Here is a 15170-nt window from a genome sequence, read left to right on the forward strand (position 1 = left end):
GTGACGGCTCTGGGCGATGTTGTGCGGCACGGGCAGCGATTTGCCCGTGTCACGCAACAGATGGGGGCGGGTACCCACACCAGCGATATCGGGACCGATATCGCAGTGTGTAAAGTAGCCTTTAAGGCCACTTTACACACAGAGATAAATCTTTGGCAGATCTGTGGTTGCAGTGAAATCATGGACATATTGTTCCATTTGTACACAGCCACAAACCTGGCACTCATTGTCCACAATTTCACTGCAACCACAGATCTGCCGCAGATTTATCTCTGTGTGTAAAGTGGCCTTTCGAATCTAAAGCTACACATATGCCCCAAAAGAAAAAAAAAAATCATAGTATGCGCGATTAAGATTGAGAGTTTCGGCGTCACTATCAGGAAGTACTGAATTAGTGCTCACTGCGCATGCTCATATGAAATAAACTAAGGATGCAATAATGATAACAAACACCCGATAGTCACCGGTATGCACCGCACTCATCCGGGAGGACATTGACAACCCACATGATACATGAAATAGTGTACAAGGATAGCGCGGCAAAGCAACCTGTTAGTGCCGCGCATGTCAGATATCATAGTAACAAAGGGTATACAAATCTAAACCCATTTAGACGTCATTAAGACATACTGCGCGTGCTCCTATGAGAATAACTACAGATGATATAGCAGTAACCATCACCCGGTTGTTGCCGATATATGCCACGCACATCAAGGAAGCATATTAGTAGCCCACATAATACATAGAATGGTTTGGAAAAATAGTGCGGTAGGACAACCTATCAGGTACGCGTATGTCTGGTATCATAGCAACAAAGAAATACAAATCTAAAACCTGGTAGGAAGTCAAAGAGACATACTGTGCATGCTCATATGAGCTGAACTACAGGTGATATAGTAATTGCTATCACCCGGTTGTTGCCAATACACGCCGCATACTTCAGGGGAGCATATTAGTAGCCCACATAATACATAGAAGGGTTGAAAAGGATAGTGCGGCCATGCAGCCTATTAGGACCGCGCATGTCCTGTATCCTAGCTACACAGATGAACAAATCAAAATCTGGTCATAAGTCATAGAGACATACTGCGCATGTGCAAATAATTGAATATGCGCATTTACAGCAAAGTGGCTTCAGAGCATAATGTTTTCACTCAAGAGTATTTTTACACCTGAAAATACAGCAGTATATACAGTGCCTACAAGTAGTATTCAACCCCCTGCAGATTTAGCAGGTTTGATAAGATGCAAATAAGTTAGAGCCTGCAAACTTCAAACAAGAGCAGGATTTATTAACAGATGCATAAATCTTACAAACCAACAAGTTATGTTGCTCAGTTAAATTTTAATAAATTTTCAACATAAAAGTGTGGGTCAATTATTATTCAACCCCTAGGTTTAATATTTTGTGGAATAACCCTTGTTTGCAATTCCAGCTAATAATCGTCTTTTATAAGACCTGATCAGGCCAGCACGGGTCTCTGGAGTTATCTTGGCCCACTCCTCCATGCAGATCTTCTCCAAGTTATCTAGGTTCTTTGGGTGTCTCATGTGGACTTTAATCTTGAGCTCCTTCCACAAGTTTTCAATTGGGTTAAGGTCAGGAGACTGACTAGGCCACTGCAACACCTTGATTTTTTCCCTCTTGAACCAGGCTTTGGTTTTCTTGGCTGTGTGCTTTGGGTCGTTGTCTTGTTGGAAGATGAAATGACGACCCATCTTAAGATCCTTGATGGAGGAGAGGAGGTTCTTGGCCAAAATCTCCAGGTAGGCCGTGCTATCCATCTTCCCATGGATGCGGACCAGATGGCCAGGCCCCTTGGCTGAGAAACAGCCCCACAGCATGATGCTGCCACCACCATGCTTGACCGTAGGGATGGTATTCTTGGGGTCGTATGCAGTGCCATCCAGTCTCTAAACGTCACGTGTGTGGTTGGCACCAAAGATCTCGATCTTGGTCTCATCAGACCAGAGAACCTTGAACCAGTCTGTCTCAGAGTCCTCCAAGTGATCATGAGCAAACTGTAGACGAGCCTTGACATGACGCTTTGAAAGTAAAGGTACCTTACGGGCTCGTCTGGAACGGAGACCATTGCGGTGGAGTACGTTACTTATGGTATTGACTGAAACCAATGTCCCCACTGCCATGAGATCTTCCCGGAGCTCCTTCCTTGTTGTCCTTGGGTTAGCTTTGACTCTTCGGACAAGCCTGGCCTCGGCACGGGTGGAAACTTTCTAAGGCTGTCCAGGCCGTGGAAGGCTAACAGTAGTTCCATAAGCCTTCCACTTCCGGATGATGCTCCCAACAGTGGAGACAGGTAGTCCCAACTCCTTGGAAAGGGTTTTGTACCCCTTGCCAGCCTTGTGACCCTCCACGATCTTGTCTCTGATGGCCTTGGAATGCTCCTTTGTCTTTCCCTTGTTGACCAAGTTTGAGTGCTGTTCACAAGTTTGGGGAGGGTCTTAATTAGTCAGAAAAGGCTGGAAAAAGAGATAATTAATCCAAACATGTGAAGCTCATTGTTCTTTGTGCCTGAAATACTTCTTAATACTTTAGGGGAACCAAACAGAATTCTTGTGGTTTGAGGGGTTGAATAATAAATGACCCTCTGAATAAACTTTTCAAAATTTAAAAAAAAAATAAAAAAAGAAATAACATTCTTTTTTGCTGCAGTGCATTTCACACTTCCAGGCTGATCTACAGTCCAAATGTCACAATGCCAAGTTAATTCCGAATGTGTAAACCTGCTAAATCTGCAGGGGGTTGAATACTACTTGTAGGCACTGTAAATACCCATTAATGGAGCAATATCTATTTAGTAGATATCTTCAACAGGCCCCAGTCACAGCTGCAGCAGAGGGGCCCGGCTGTGTCGCTTTTGAAACTACAACACATTGCTAAGCTGCAGGCGAAGCCCTTTTCACCTACTCTATTCAAGCCATCAATTGATGTTAAATTGGGAGATTATGTGTTTATAGTATTTTCTCCAGCCTTGTTTAGCATAATTCGATACAGCTATATCACTTTTTACCTTGCTTTATTACTATTTTTTATTTTAGGATAAACGAAAATGTGACTGTAAGGACCAATACATTGGTGATGGTGTGAACTGTGAATTGAAAAGTCTTCCCATTGACCGTTGTCTGCAGGATCACGGGCAGTGCCACACAGATGCAAATTGTGCTGACTTACACTTTCTAGGTGAGCCCTTTTTATAACATACTGCAAAAAAAACAAAAAATACATCTCCAAATATAGCAAGTGTGAACAGTTGCTGACTGCTAAAACTTCACAACACACAAAGGCATACAACAGCACTCTGTAAGTGCTAAGATAGGTGCAAACATAGAATATGTGACATTTAAACTGCATTAATGCTATGTAGAATATACTTAGAAAAATGAAGGTTCTTAGCACAAAAATTGGCCAATTATGTATGCCCATCAACTGTGGCGATCTTTTGTGGGATCGTATCCTAGTGTCATGCTTTTCCTGTGTCTACATATATACAGGGTAGTTGTCGCGGGCGGGGAGGGCGCTGCGCTCACCCACTGCTCGGGTCCGGCGGTGCTGCTGCTTGCTTACTTGCTGCTCGGTGGCTCGAGCGGCGGGCCGGATCCCGGGGACTCGAGCGGCGCTCCTCGCCCGTGAGTGAAAGGGGTGGTTTTTGGTTTGGGGATATTGTCCGTGACGCCACCCACGGTTTGTGGTGAGGTTGGGACACCACCGCTGTTCTGGACGGGGATCCCGGGAGCGATGACAGGGAGCAGCTGAGATGTTTTCTCCCCTCCATGGGTAGGGGGATTTGGTGGTCCCGGGGCCGGGTGATAGCGACTGGGAGATGGATTGCGGGGCTTGGCTAGATGCAGGGTCGCGGGGGGCAGCGCAGTGCCAGACGGCACGGTAGTACTCACTCAGCCAGTAACGTACACGGAGTCTCTGGTAAAACAAACGGCTGGATGGACGAGTCCCACAGACTGCTGCGGTGGTCACTCCCGGTAGGTTGACGGTGACTATCTCTCCCTGCACCTTCAGTGTGTTTTCGGCTCCGATGGCTTCCCACCGGTAGCCCGCTCCCCAGCGGTGTGTTTGCCAGAGGAGCCTCTCTTTGCCCGCAGGCTCTAGCCCTGGGAACTCTAGCTGTGGCGGTAGCTATATTTCCCATGACGGTTGAGCGGTTGCCTTAAGTCGGGTCTTTACTGCTGAGAAACCCCGGAGGTTCCCGTCGCTGACGGATTTGACCAGTTTAACGGCGACTCCAAGCCTGGTCGGGGTCCGTAGGCCCTGCCGAATGGTGCTGGCTTTTCTTTGCTCCCCGGTCCGGTACCGGCGGGCCACCGCCCGACCCCGGTCCTTCCGGTTGTGCGTCAATCGGCCTCGCCTGCAGACGGTCACCACCGTCTGCCAACCTTGCTGTAGGTGCCCGGGCCACGTACCCGGACACGGTCAGTCTGCTCCTTTACCAGTTTACTCCTCTCACTTTTCCTTACTGCACTGATCTGACTTCCTTTTCCTGCCTCCAGGACTGTGAACTCCTCAGTGGGTGGGGCCAACCGCCTGGCTCCACCTCACCTGGTGTGGACATCAGCCCCTGGAGGGAGGCAACAAGGATTTGTGTCTTACTCTGGTGTTCCTAACCGGGGTGTGGGGTGTGTTGTTGCAGTACCTGTGACGTCCTGGCTTGTCCAGGGCGCCACATTCCCCCTTGGTTAAACGCAGATCGTCCGCGGGCTGCCCGTCCATCACCGGTTTTATTTTCACAACTGGAAAAGTAGAAAAACACATATAAAAAACACAAGCATTACTTTATAAACTTCCCATAACGGGAGGCACGGTACTTTTAACGTTACTAAACGGTAGTCAATTTTATTAACGGTATACGGCTTCCGCTCTGCCACCGCCCAAACAACCTGGCCCTGATGCTGCCCCTAAGAAAATGGGCAACACCCCTTGCCCCAGTCCAGAACCAAATTGCCCGAGCAGGTACGGTCTCTTTCAGGGGACCCACGTCCATGGGGAACCCCTGACCCCCGGAGGATCGCCACCGGTTTCGGTAGTGGTGGGCCTGGGCCATCCATTTCCTCCAGGCCCATCCTCCCAAATCAGCCTCTCTGGAGGTGGTCACGGTATAAGCCAACAAATATATTACAAGCCACTAAGTTTGTGGTTGCCCTGCAAGTTCTCGGGCGTGTCCGTAAGCAGTTTCTTACGCAAACGGTTGCAGAAAGTCCCTACGGGGACTGGTTGCCGGCAACGGCCGGGTAAATCACGGTGCAAATCTGGTTACAGTTCGGTTGATTACTCTCTTATCATTCGGTTACTTAACGGTGCTGGTGGTCCCAACGGGGACAACTTGCAGCGTAGGGACCGCTGACTTTGGGGCGGCTACCACCGCAGGGGATCGGCCCACTCGGGGACCGGACGGTACATCGGGTTCTCCTTCCATAAGCAGTGCAGCCCGGAACCGCTGATCACCGCTGGGAACGGTGGCGGGGGCAGCGTGCTCTGAATCTCCTCTTCCATCAGCTGCACTCTCTCTGAGCCTCCTGCTGCGGGGCCGGCCCCCGGCTCCCACGCAATCAAGGCTGGTTCAGGAGCTCGGGTGGCCTGATCGCGGCAAGTTATGGTTGCAGCAGCCCCTTGCTCGCAGGCCCACACCACGGCAACCATTCTACGCATCTCCGTCTTCCAGTCCAGCAGCTGCTGCAAGCTCTGCGCCCTCACCTTCAAGCAGAACCGGCCCAGCTCCCGCTCCAGCCAAGCAGCGGTCCCGGCGGGGAGCTCACCCGGGCCGCAATCTTCAAAGGCTACTCCACCTCGGTTTCCCCAGAGCTTAGACGCTCCGGTGGCGGGCGCTCCGGCACTCCACTTCGAGGACGCCGCCATCTCTCCATCCGCGTCCCCCCTTGGTTTCTTTCTGGCACCTCCTCTTCAGGGGCGTAGCTTCGGCTTTCGCACCTTCTCCGCTCAGGAAGACGCTCGAGCGGGGAACTTTTCGCGCCCAAGATGGCGGCTTCTGAAAATTTTCGGCCGGACACCTCCGGCGGGACACAAGGCGCACCTCTACCAGACGGCAGAGCGGTAAGATCCTGTTCGTGATGCCAAGTTTTCGCGGGCGGGGGGGGCGCTGCGCTCACCCACTGCTCGGGTCCGGCGCTGCTGCTTGCTTGCTTGCTGCACGGTGGCTCGAGCGGCGGGCCGGATCCCGAGGACTCGAGCGGCGCTCCTCGCCCGTGAGTGAAAGGGGTTGTTTTTGGTTTGGGGATATTGTCCGTGACGCCACCCACGGTTTGTGGTGAGGTTGGGACACCACCGCTGCTCTGGACGGTGATCCCGGGAGTGATGACAGGGAGCAGCTGAGATGTTTTCTCACCTCCGTGGGTAGGGGGATTTGGTGGTCCTGGGGCCTGGTGATAGCGACTGGGAGATGGATTGCGGGGCTTGGCTAGATGCAGGGTTGCGGGGGGCAGCGCAGTGCCAGACAGCACGGTAGTACTCACTCAGCCAGTAACGTACACGGAGTCTCTGGTAAAACAAACGGCTGGATGGACAAGTCCCACAGACGGCTGCGGTGGTCACTCCCGGTAGGTTGGCGGTGACTATCTCTCCCTGCACCTTCAGTGTGTTTTCGGCTCCGATGGCTTCCCACCGGTAGCCCGCTCCCCAGCGGTGTGTTTGCCAGAGGAGCCTCTCTTTGCCTGCAGGCTCTGGCCCTGGGAACTCTAGCTGTGGCGGTAGCTATATTTCCCTTCACAGTTGAGCGGTTGCCTTCAGTCGAGTCTTTACTGCTGAGAAACCCCGGAGGTTCCCGTCGCTGATGGATTTGACCGGTTTAACGGCGACTCCAAGCCTGGTCGGGGTCCGTAGGCCCTGCCGAATGGTGCTGGCTTTTCTTCGCTCCCTGGTCCGGTACCGGCGGGCCACCGCCTGACCCCGGTCCTTACGGTTGTGCGTCAATCGGCCTCGTCTGCAGATGGTCACCACCGTCTGCCAACCTTGCTGTAGGTGCCCGGGCCACGTACCCGGACACGGTCAGTCTGCTCCTTTACCACTTTACTCCTCTCACTTTTCCTTACTGCACTGGATTTGTGTCTGACTCTGGTGTTCCTAACCGGGGTGTGGGGTGTGTTGTTGCAGTACCTGTGACGTCCTGGCTTGTCCAGGGTGCCACATGGCCATAAAATAACCTAATGTGTTTGGAGCCTTGTGCAGACTGACCCAGTGGACAGAATTGGCTGAAAATTGTTATGTATGCTATTCAAGACATAGAGTAACGAAAGGCATTTTTAAAACATTTTTTTACCAAAACTCCCCACCAGGTGAAACAGTGGCGCTGTACAGTGAGTGAACGGCCCAAAAACCGTGTGCCAATAATTGGAGATGTCACAATTGTTCCACAGACTGGCATAACTGTTCAATATGACCGCCATCATGCATGGTGATCATGTTCATCCTATGCAGAACATGCTCGACGCTTGCTGTAACAAGTCTGGTTGGATGCTGCGCACTTCCAAAATTATGCGGTATTTGAGGTCAGCCAGAGTGTCAACATTTCCCTGATAGACACGCTCTTTCAAGTGTCCCCACACCCAGAAATCACAAGGATTGAGATCGGCGAACGCGGTGGCCATACTTTTGGGAAGGAGTGGCTCAAAATCCTGTCATCGGGAAAATGTGCACGCTGAACGGTCTTCACACGATTTGCGATGTGAGGAGGTGCTCCATCATGCATGAAGGTGGTCGTCTGAAGACACTGCAACTGTTGGAGTTGCGTAACAACCACTGTTTCCAGCATTGTCTGGTATCTCGCTGCTATCAGGTAACTGGTAGCAACTGCAGTTGGCCTCATTTCTTCATAAAAGAACGGTCTGTGGATGAATGATGAGGTGAAGCCACACCAAACGGTTACCTTTGGCGAATGCAGCGGAACCCCCTCGACCGCATGCGGATGTTCAGTTGCCCATATGTGACAGTTTTGTGTGTTCACTGTTCCATTCAGGTAAAAATGAGCTTTGTCGCACCACAGAACATTCCATGGCCATTTGCCATCCTCTTCCACTCTCTCCAGAAACATGAATGCAAATGTAATGCGGTATCGTTGTCAGGAGGAAGAATTTGTTGATGATGGCTTATTTTGTACGGGTATGCCTGCAAGACCTTTCGGAGAACTTTCCACACTGTGCTGTACAGGAACCCCAATTGCCTGGAAACACTGCGTGCACTGCTGTTCCCGGCAGGGTTTTTCGTGCCCTGTTCCACGACGGCAGTGGCAATGTCCTCGACAACTTCTCTGCTTACCAGTCGTCGCCCGCATCCTGACTGAACATTCAGTTGCCTCAAATCGTGTCACCATCTGTCTCAGTGAATTGACAGCCATTGGACTGCTACGTGTGTGAAAGTCTTTCAAACGACGATAGTCTCTCCATGCAGCGGTAGCATTCCTGGCATTCTCATAAAACAACCGAACTAACAACTCACGATCCAGCAAAGAGACAGGCATCTTGCAGACTGAGTTGGAAGGCGCGCTCACTGTACAGCACCACTTTTTCACCTGGTGGGGAGTTTTGGTATAAAAAAAATTTAAGATGCTTTCCATTTCTCCTTGTCTTGAATAGCATACGTACCAATTTTCAGCCAATTCTGTCCACTGGGTCAGTCTGCACACGGCTCCAAACACCTTAGGCTATTTTATGGTCACCTTGTTTGTGCAGATAGGGCCTGGCACTAATTAAAACTGCCCTGTGGCTGATGGGTGGAGAGCACAGTCAGAATATGAGGCTGTCTACAATTCTAATATATATTGCAAAAAAACTGCATCTCTAAATATAGCAAGTGTGAACAGGTGCTAACTGCTATAACTACGTGAAAAACAAACAAAGAGATACAACAGCATCCTGTAAGCCCTAAGAAATATTCAGCCATAGAATATATGAAACATAAACTGCATTAATGCTATGTAGAATATACTGAGAAAAATGAAGGTTCTTAGCTCAAAAAATGGCCAATTTTAATTGGAGCTCCATCCTATTTGCCCATATATTTGTAGACTTTTAGTCCAGAAGAGGCATGCCACTAGGATAGGGTCCCATCAAAACAGGTCACCTTGCTGTGGTTGATGGGTACACTATATTAGCTCAATGTTTGCACTAAACACCTTCACTTTTCTGAGTATATGCTATATAGCTTAATGCACTATGTTTGCATATGTCTTGGCGCCTAGAGTGCTGCTCAATTCGGTACTTTATCCCTAATCTGCTTAGTGTGTGTTCAAATAATTCAACAAATATTTACTGTATATCAGTACTCACCTTTCCCTCATTACAACAATTTTTTCCCCCTCAGATGCAACAATGGGAGTGTTTCACTTACGTTCTTCAAAAGGACAATATAAGTACAATTTCAGTGAGGCCAACCAAGCATGCAAAGATGAAGACGCTATCATGGCTACATTTATCCAACTGTCTTATGCTCAACAGGTATAATGCTAGTAATGAATTATCATAAACCAAGCCCTCATATTCCAAACTGTATGTGCTTAGCTGTGTCCAAAAATTTTGAGACTGACACAAATTTTGGTTACCGAAGTAAAAATATAAATATTTCATGTTTTTATAATTTTATTGATAAATATATTAAGTTTATGCAAAGACTCGATATTTACAATGTTGACTAGAGATGAGACAACCTGTGCAAGTTTGGGTTCAGCTGGACTTTAGATAAAGTTCAGTTCGAAACCCGGACTTGGCCTGAACTTGATCCCGGAGCCCGAACCCCATTGGAAGTCAATGACTGGGCAGTTCGGTTCTGCACCCACATACAGCCGGCCATAAACAGAGCATTTCCCAGGGGAAGGGAGAGCAGAGGTTTTTGTTTTTTTCAGACACAGCATCAGAAAATGTTGTTGCTATCCTCAGTTAAAGTCACTCAGACTGCAAGTGGCTGTCACTGGGCCAAGCACCAAGTGTACCTAAGCACCCTGATGCTCTATCAGGTGGTTTGCATGTGAACAGCACCCAAACTTGGACATAGACTTTTTGTTAAATGGCCGTTTTTAAGTTCAAGACCCGAACACCCAGTGTTCGGTATGAACCCAAACTTTACAGTTTGGGTTCTCTCATCTCTAGTGTCAACCCTTGTGCAAATTGACCTGACCTACTTTATCAGTTTCTGGAATAAAAAAGCCTGATGACAACTAATTCTTATCTAATCAGTGATTGAAGCTTATCACAACTTCTTTGTCTTTGTTTGTCCTTCGGCTTTTTGAGGATTGACTACAGGTTGTCAATGAAATTGAGATCTGTGGTGCTTCCTGGCCAAGGATGCAAAATGTTAATGTTTTGTTCACCGAGCCACTTAGTTACCACTTTTGCCTTGTGAATTAGTGTTACATCATGCTGAAAAAAGCATTGTTAATCACCATATTGCTACTAGATTTTTGGCCAGGAAACACTTCTGAAATCCTCAATAAACGGGTGGACAAACAAACACAGAAGTTGTGATAACCTCCAAGTACTGATAAGACAAGTATTGGTGGCCATACCGTCAGATTTGGTCAGCTGCCAGGACAAATTACAGAAATTTTGAAATTAAGGGACAACACTGTAAATATTGAGTTTTGCTTAAACCTGGCTTCTTTGTTAATAAAAGTATAAAAACTTATGAAATGCTTAGAATTGTACATCAGTAACAATTCTGTATAGTAAATTGGAAGTACAAGTTGACAGTATACATTCCATATATGAATCATTTGTATTTATGCTATCAATATTCACAAAACGTATTCACTTAACACACTTATTTTCATTCTCCTATTGCTCCTCATCGTCACGTTATGTTATTTCATGTAGGCCAATTACCATTTATGTTCAGTGGGATGGCTAGAAGGCGGAAGATCTGGCTACCCAACAGCATACTCAAGTCCTAACTGTGGAGGTGGACATATAGGGATTGTGGACTATGGGATTCGGCTCAATATGTCTGAGACCTGGGATGTTTTCTGTTATAGAGTGAAAGGTAAAGTTTTTTTCCCCAAATACTATGTAATTATGCATTCCATTAGCAGCAGCTTCCTTTGGGTCTCTTTCAGATGTCCTTTTTATGTGTTTGAGTGCTATCCTTGTTTTTTCACATATATCAATAGTACCTACAAAAGTGAATGGAGTTATTCACATCGCAGTGAATCATGCGAAATTGCAGACGTACAGTATGTCCAACTTTGATCCAAGTTTTGGCTCAAGATCGGCAATACAAGTCTATGGGTGTGTGAAAAAAATCAGACCGCACTCGGATGCTTTTGTAATTAATGGTAATACCTATGTGCTAGTGAATATATATTGTTATACTCGACTGGTTCCATATTTTTGTGAGCCTCCGGCAAGAGAGTCTCAGTGGGCCCCATCCACATGCAGACATGCACATACACAGATACGTACGCATACAGGCATACAAAAATATATATACATATTTAAAGACATTCAGAAAAACACATATTGATAGACATAAATCTATACACAGTCATACGGTATACACTGACATACATAGATAAACACATCATACATTCACACACAGACACATTAGGGATATTTTTTAACATGGGGAAGCCAGAAGCAGCCTCATTCACCTCATCCGCTTTTCTCCAGTCCAGCTCCTCCAGGGCATGTGGCTGCGCTGCGCTGATTGGTGGCCATCACTAACAGACATGCCTGCACACAGTGTATACTGACACTGTGGTATTTACATCACAGGAGAGATTGGGGACATACTCATTACTGGGAAGGGGAGCATACAGCAATTGGGGGGCATACAGCTCTAGAGAAGGGCATTCTGCGCTGGGGTAACATACAGTTCTGGGGGCAGCACTGGGGTAGGGTGGACATACAGCTCTGATGTGTATATAGCACTGGGGTGAGGGGTGACATGCAGATCTGGAGGGTATACAGTACAGGGGTGTGGGGTGACATGCAGCTCTGGGGGGTATACAGCACTGAGGTTGGGGGACATACAATACAGCTCAGTGGGCATACAGCACTGCTGTGGAGGGGACATACAGCTTTGGGGGGTATACAGAACTGGGGTGGAGGAGACATACAGCTCTAGGGGGTATACAGCACGAAGGTGGAGGGCACATACAGCTGTAGGGGTATACAGCACTTGGGTGGAAAAGACATACAGCTCTAGGGAGTATACAGCACTGGGGTGGAGAGACATACAGCTCTGGAGGGTTTACAGCACTGGGATGGAGGAGACAAACAGCTCCAGGGGTATACAGACCTGGGGTTGAGGGGACATACAGCTCTGGGGGTATACAGCACTGGGGGAAAGAGGACATACAGCCCTGGGGGTATACAGCACTGGTGTGCAGAGAACATACAGCCCTGGGGGGTATACAGCCCTGGGGCGGAGATGACATACAGCCCTGGGAGGTATACAGCACTGGGGTGGAGGGGACATATAACTTGACGCCGGTGGGACGCTGGCAGTGCTTTGGCTCGGCTCCTCTCTCTTCATCTGTAGGATGTGAGCACACGGCGTTCTAGCTCCGCCCACAGATGAAATTTAATGTCCCTGCACACAGCCTTCAGTGAATGCTGTGTGCAAGTGCCGACTTAAAAGACCGGCAGTCATGAAAGTGCGGCTGCTGGCCCAAGCTCTGCAGTCCTTGGAAATTGGCCCGGGGGCCGCAGAATACGTCACCACCCCTGCCGACTACAAGTGTTCCCAACGGCAGTCCAGGGCCCTGGCACGACAGGTGCTGATGCTGGCTCTGTTCCAGTAGGTAACATGGTAGCAAATCAAAGTTGCTTAAACTAGGATTGATAAGTCTTTGTCATTTCTTAGCATTTTTATGAAATATGTTATTCCTATCCTGTAGATGTACAGTGCACCTGCAAACCTGGCTATGTGGGAGATGGCTACACCTGCAATGGCAACCTGCTCCAAGTCCTTATGACTTTCCCTGAATTTTCAAACTTTGTATTGGTATGTTAGAAAATAAGCAAAGGCTGTTAATTGTTTTCCATTATTACATGCAATCATATCTACCACAATATACATAGACCTTTATTGGAAATAATTAGAAATAGTATAATAAGCCCGGTGAATGTCTGATAGTGATGAGTGAGCACCACTGTGCTCGATACTCATAATGAGCAGTTGGTTACTCAGACAGGCTCAACTCGTGCACTGAGCATAATGGAAGCCAATGGAGAACGCAAGCATTTTTTTCTGGAGATCTTCAGGAAAAATGCTTGAGTTCCTCTTTGGCTTCCACTATACTCCGTAGACGAGTTGAGCCTGTCTGAGAGACCAACTGCTCGTTACAAGTACCAGGAACCCGAGCATGGTAGTGCTCACTCATCACTAATGCTTATATGTCTGCAGTCATTCTTGAAGACAATTTAAGAAATGGTATAAGGCTATGTGCGCATGTTGCGTTTTTTTCATGCGTTTCCGCAGCGTTTTGAACTGCAGCGTTTTAATGCAAAAATGCATGCGTTTTGATTTTCAAGCAAAGTCTATGGGAAATAGGCATATTGTGTGCGCACTATGCGTCCAGAAATGCTGTGGGTTTTTTTGACAAAAATTTGTCAAAATCTTTGCGTTTTAAGAAGCAGCATGTCAATTGTTTTGACCGTTTTGGCAGCGTTTTGGTAACATTGAAGTCAATGAGAATTTTCAAAACGCATCCTAAAACAAATTTCTAGCGTTTTACATGCATTTTTGATGCAAAACGCATGCTTTTTTGTCAAAATCAAAGCATGCGTTTTTGCCATTAAAGTGAGGGCAAGAGGGTTCCTTTTGCCATCACATCCAGCCTGACTTAAAAAAAAGAGTCAAACAATAATTTAAATTTATTTTTAACATAAATATTAAATCTTTAAAATTAATCATTGTCGGAAAATTATCATGATAGTGTATGATTTAAAGCATTATTTTTTTAAAAAAAATGTCCACTTTTTTCCTATTGTTTGAATGTTCAAACTTCATTTAGTAGTGTCTTTGTATTGAAAACGCATCTCATTTTAAGCACTGAAAATGCATGTCAAACACGGTCAAAACGTGGCAAATACGCAAGAAAAACGCATGCGTATTTCCAGCGTTTATGTGGTCCAAACCAAATTTGACATTGACAAATTCTGCCAGAGGATGCATTCATTTCTGCAAGGTACTGAACACAACGTGCGCACAAAGCCTAAGAACAGATACACAGCAGCTAAAAAGTATTGCCTGATTTCACCATGATCTTATCCTCTCTCCAAAGGAAATTGTCAAGTATTCCAATACTTCAGCAAGAGGCAAAGAATTTATTAGTTATCTCACGGACTTGTCCATACAAGCTACACTTTTTGCACCCAGTAATGATGGCATTAATGAGAATGTGGTAAGTGACATCATTTGTTATGACTAGTGATGAGCGAGCGTGCTCAACACTGCTCAATACTCAATCGAGCTTTGTGGTGCTTGGCCGAGTATCGTGGGTGCTCAAATGTGTCGTCCATGAAATAAGAACACAAAGAGCTGGATCCCTTCACTTCACCAAAGTGCAAGACATTTGCAGTCTCTGAATGGCTCTCCCAGTGAATAAAAAGAATGTTTTTTGATGTAGTGTGTTAAGAAAAAGAAAGAAGGCTGGCTGTATGTGAGCGGAGAGCCGAACTGCCCAATTATTGACCTCCATTATTCTTGTTACTCGAGTTGAGCCCTTTCAGAGTGCCTGATCTATTAGAGTCGACCATCTCTAGTTATGACCAATCATAATCAGGGGCATTGACAGGCGGTCATTGGGAAGCATGTGCCCTGGATGTCAGGGGGACAGGACACAGGAAACCATTGTAGCTTGACTATAGTTTTTAAATGCATGGCAAAGGCAGGGTCTTGAATTTTTGATAGTCCTATTTAAATAAAAAAGCTATTAATATAGATCATAATTTAAAGTGAACCTGTCAGTGTAAACATGCTGAACGAACCATGGATAGAATATCTCAGCCATGTATGCTTGACTCTGAAACACTGCATTTTAGAGAGTGATGTACTTTTAAAGGTGGCCAGGTTCCTAGCCATACGAGTGGCTAGTTGAAGAGGCTGGTGGCTTCTCTCTGCCCCCACTACAAGTGACTAACAGGTTTCTCCATATACATGCATGAAAGGAGAGACCTGTCACTTAAGGTGA

At 47.0% G+C, this 15170-nt stretch overlaps 1 protein-coding gene across 1 annotated transcript in view; it reads left to right on the forward strand.

Annotated features, from left to right (window-relative positions):
* Nucleotides 1–15170, forward strand: part of STAB2 (stabilin 2) — a 273355-nt gene that overhangs the window by 246786 nt on the left and 11399 nt on the right. Inside the window, exons 60-64 of the mRNA XM_075344716.1 lie at nt 3061–3202; nt 9344–9477; nt 10849–11014; nt 12873–12979; nt 14262–14381. Coding sequence (XP_075200831.1) covers nt 3061–3202; nt 9344–9477; nt 10849–11014; nt 12873–12979; nt 14262–14381 — 669 coding nt within the window. The remainder of the gene's footprint in view (nt 1–3060; nt 3203–9343; nt 9478–10848; nt 11015–12872; nt 12980–14261; nt 14382–15170) is intronic.

The sequence above is a fragment of the Anomaloglossus baeobatrachus genome, chromosome 4 (genome assembly GCF_048569485.1).
Source record: "Anomaloglossus baeobatrachus isolate aAnoBae1 chromosome 4, aAnoBae1.hap1, whole genome shotgun sequence".
NCBI classification, from domain to species: Eukaryota; Metazoa; Chordata; class Amphibia; order Anura; family Aromobatidae; genus Anomaloglossus; species Anomaloglossus baeobatrachus.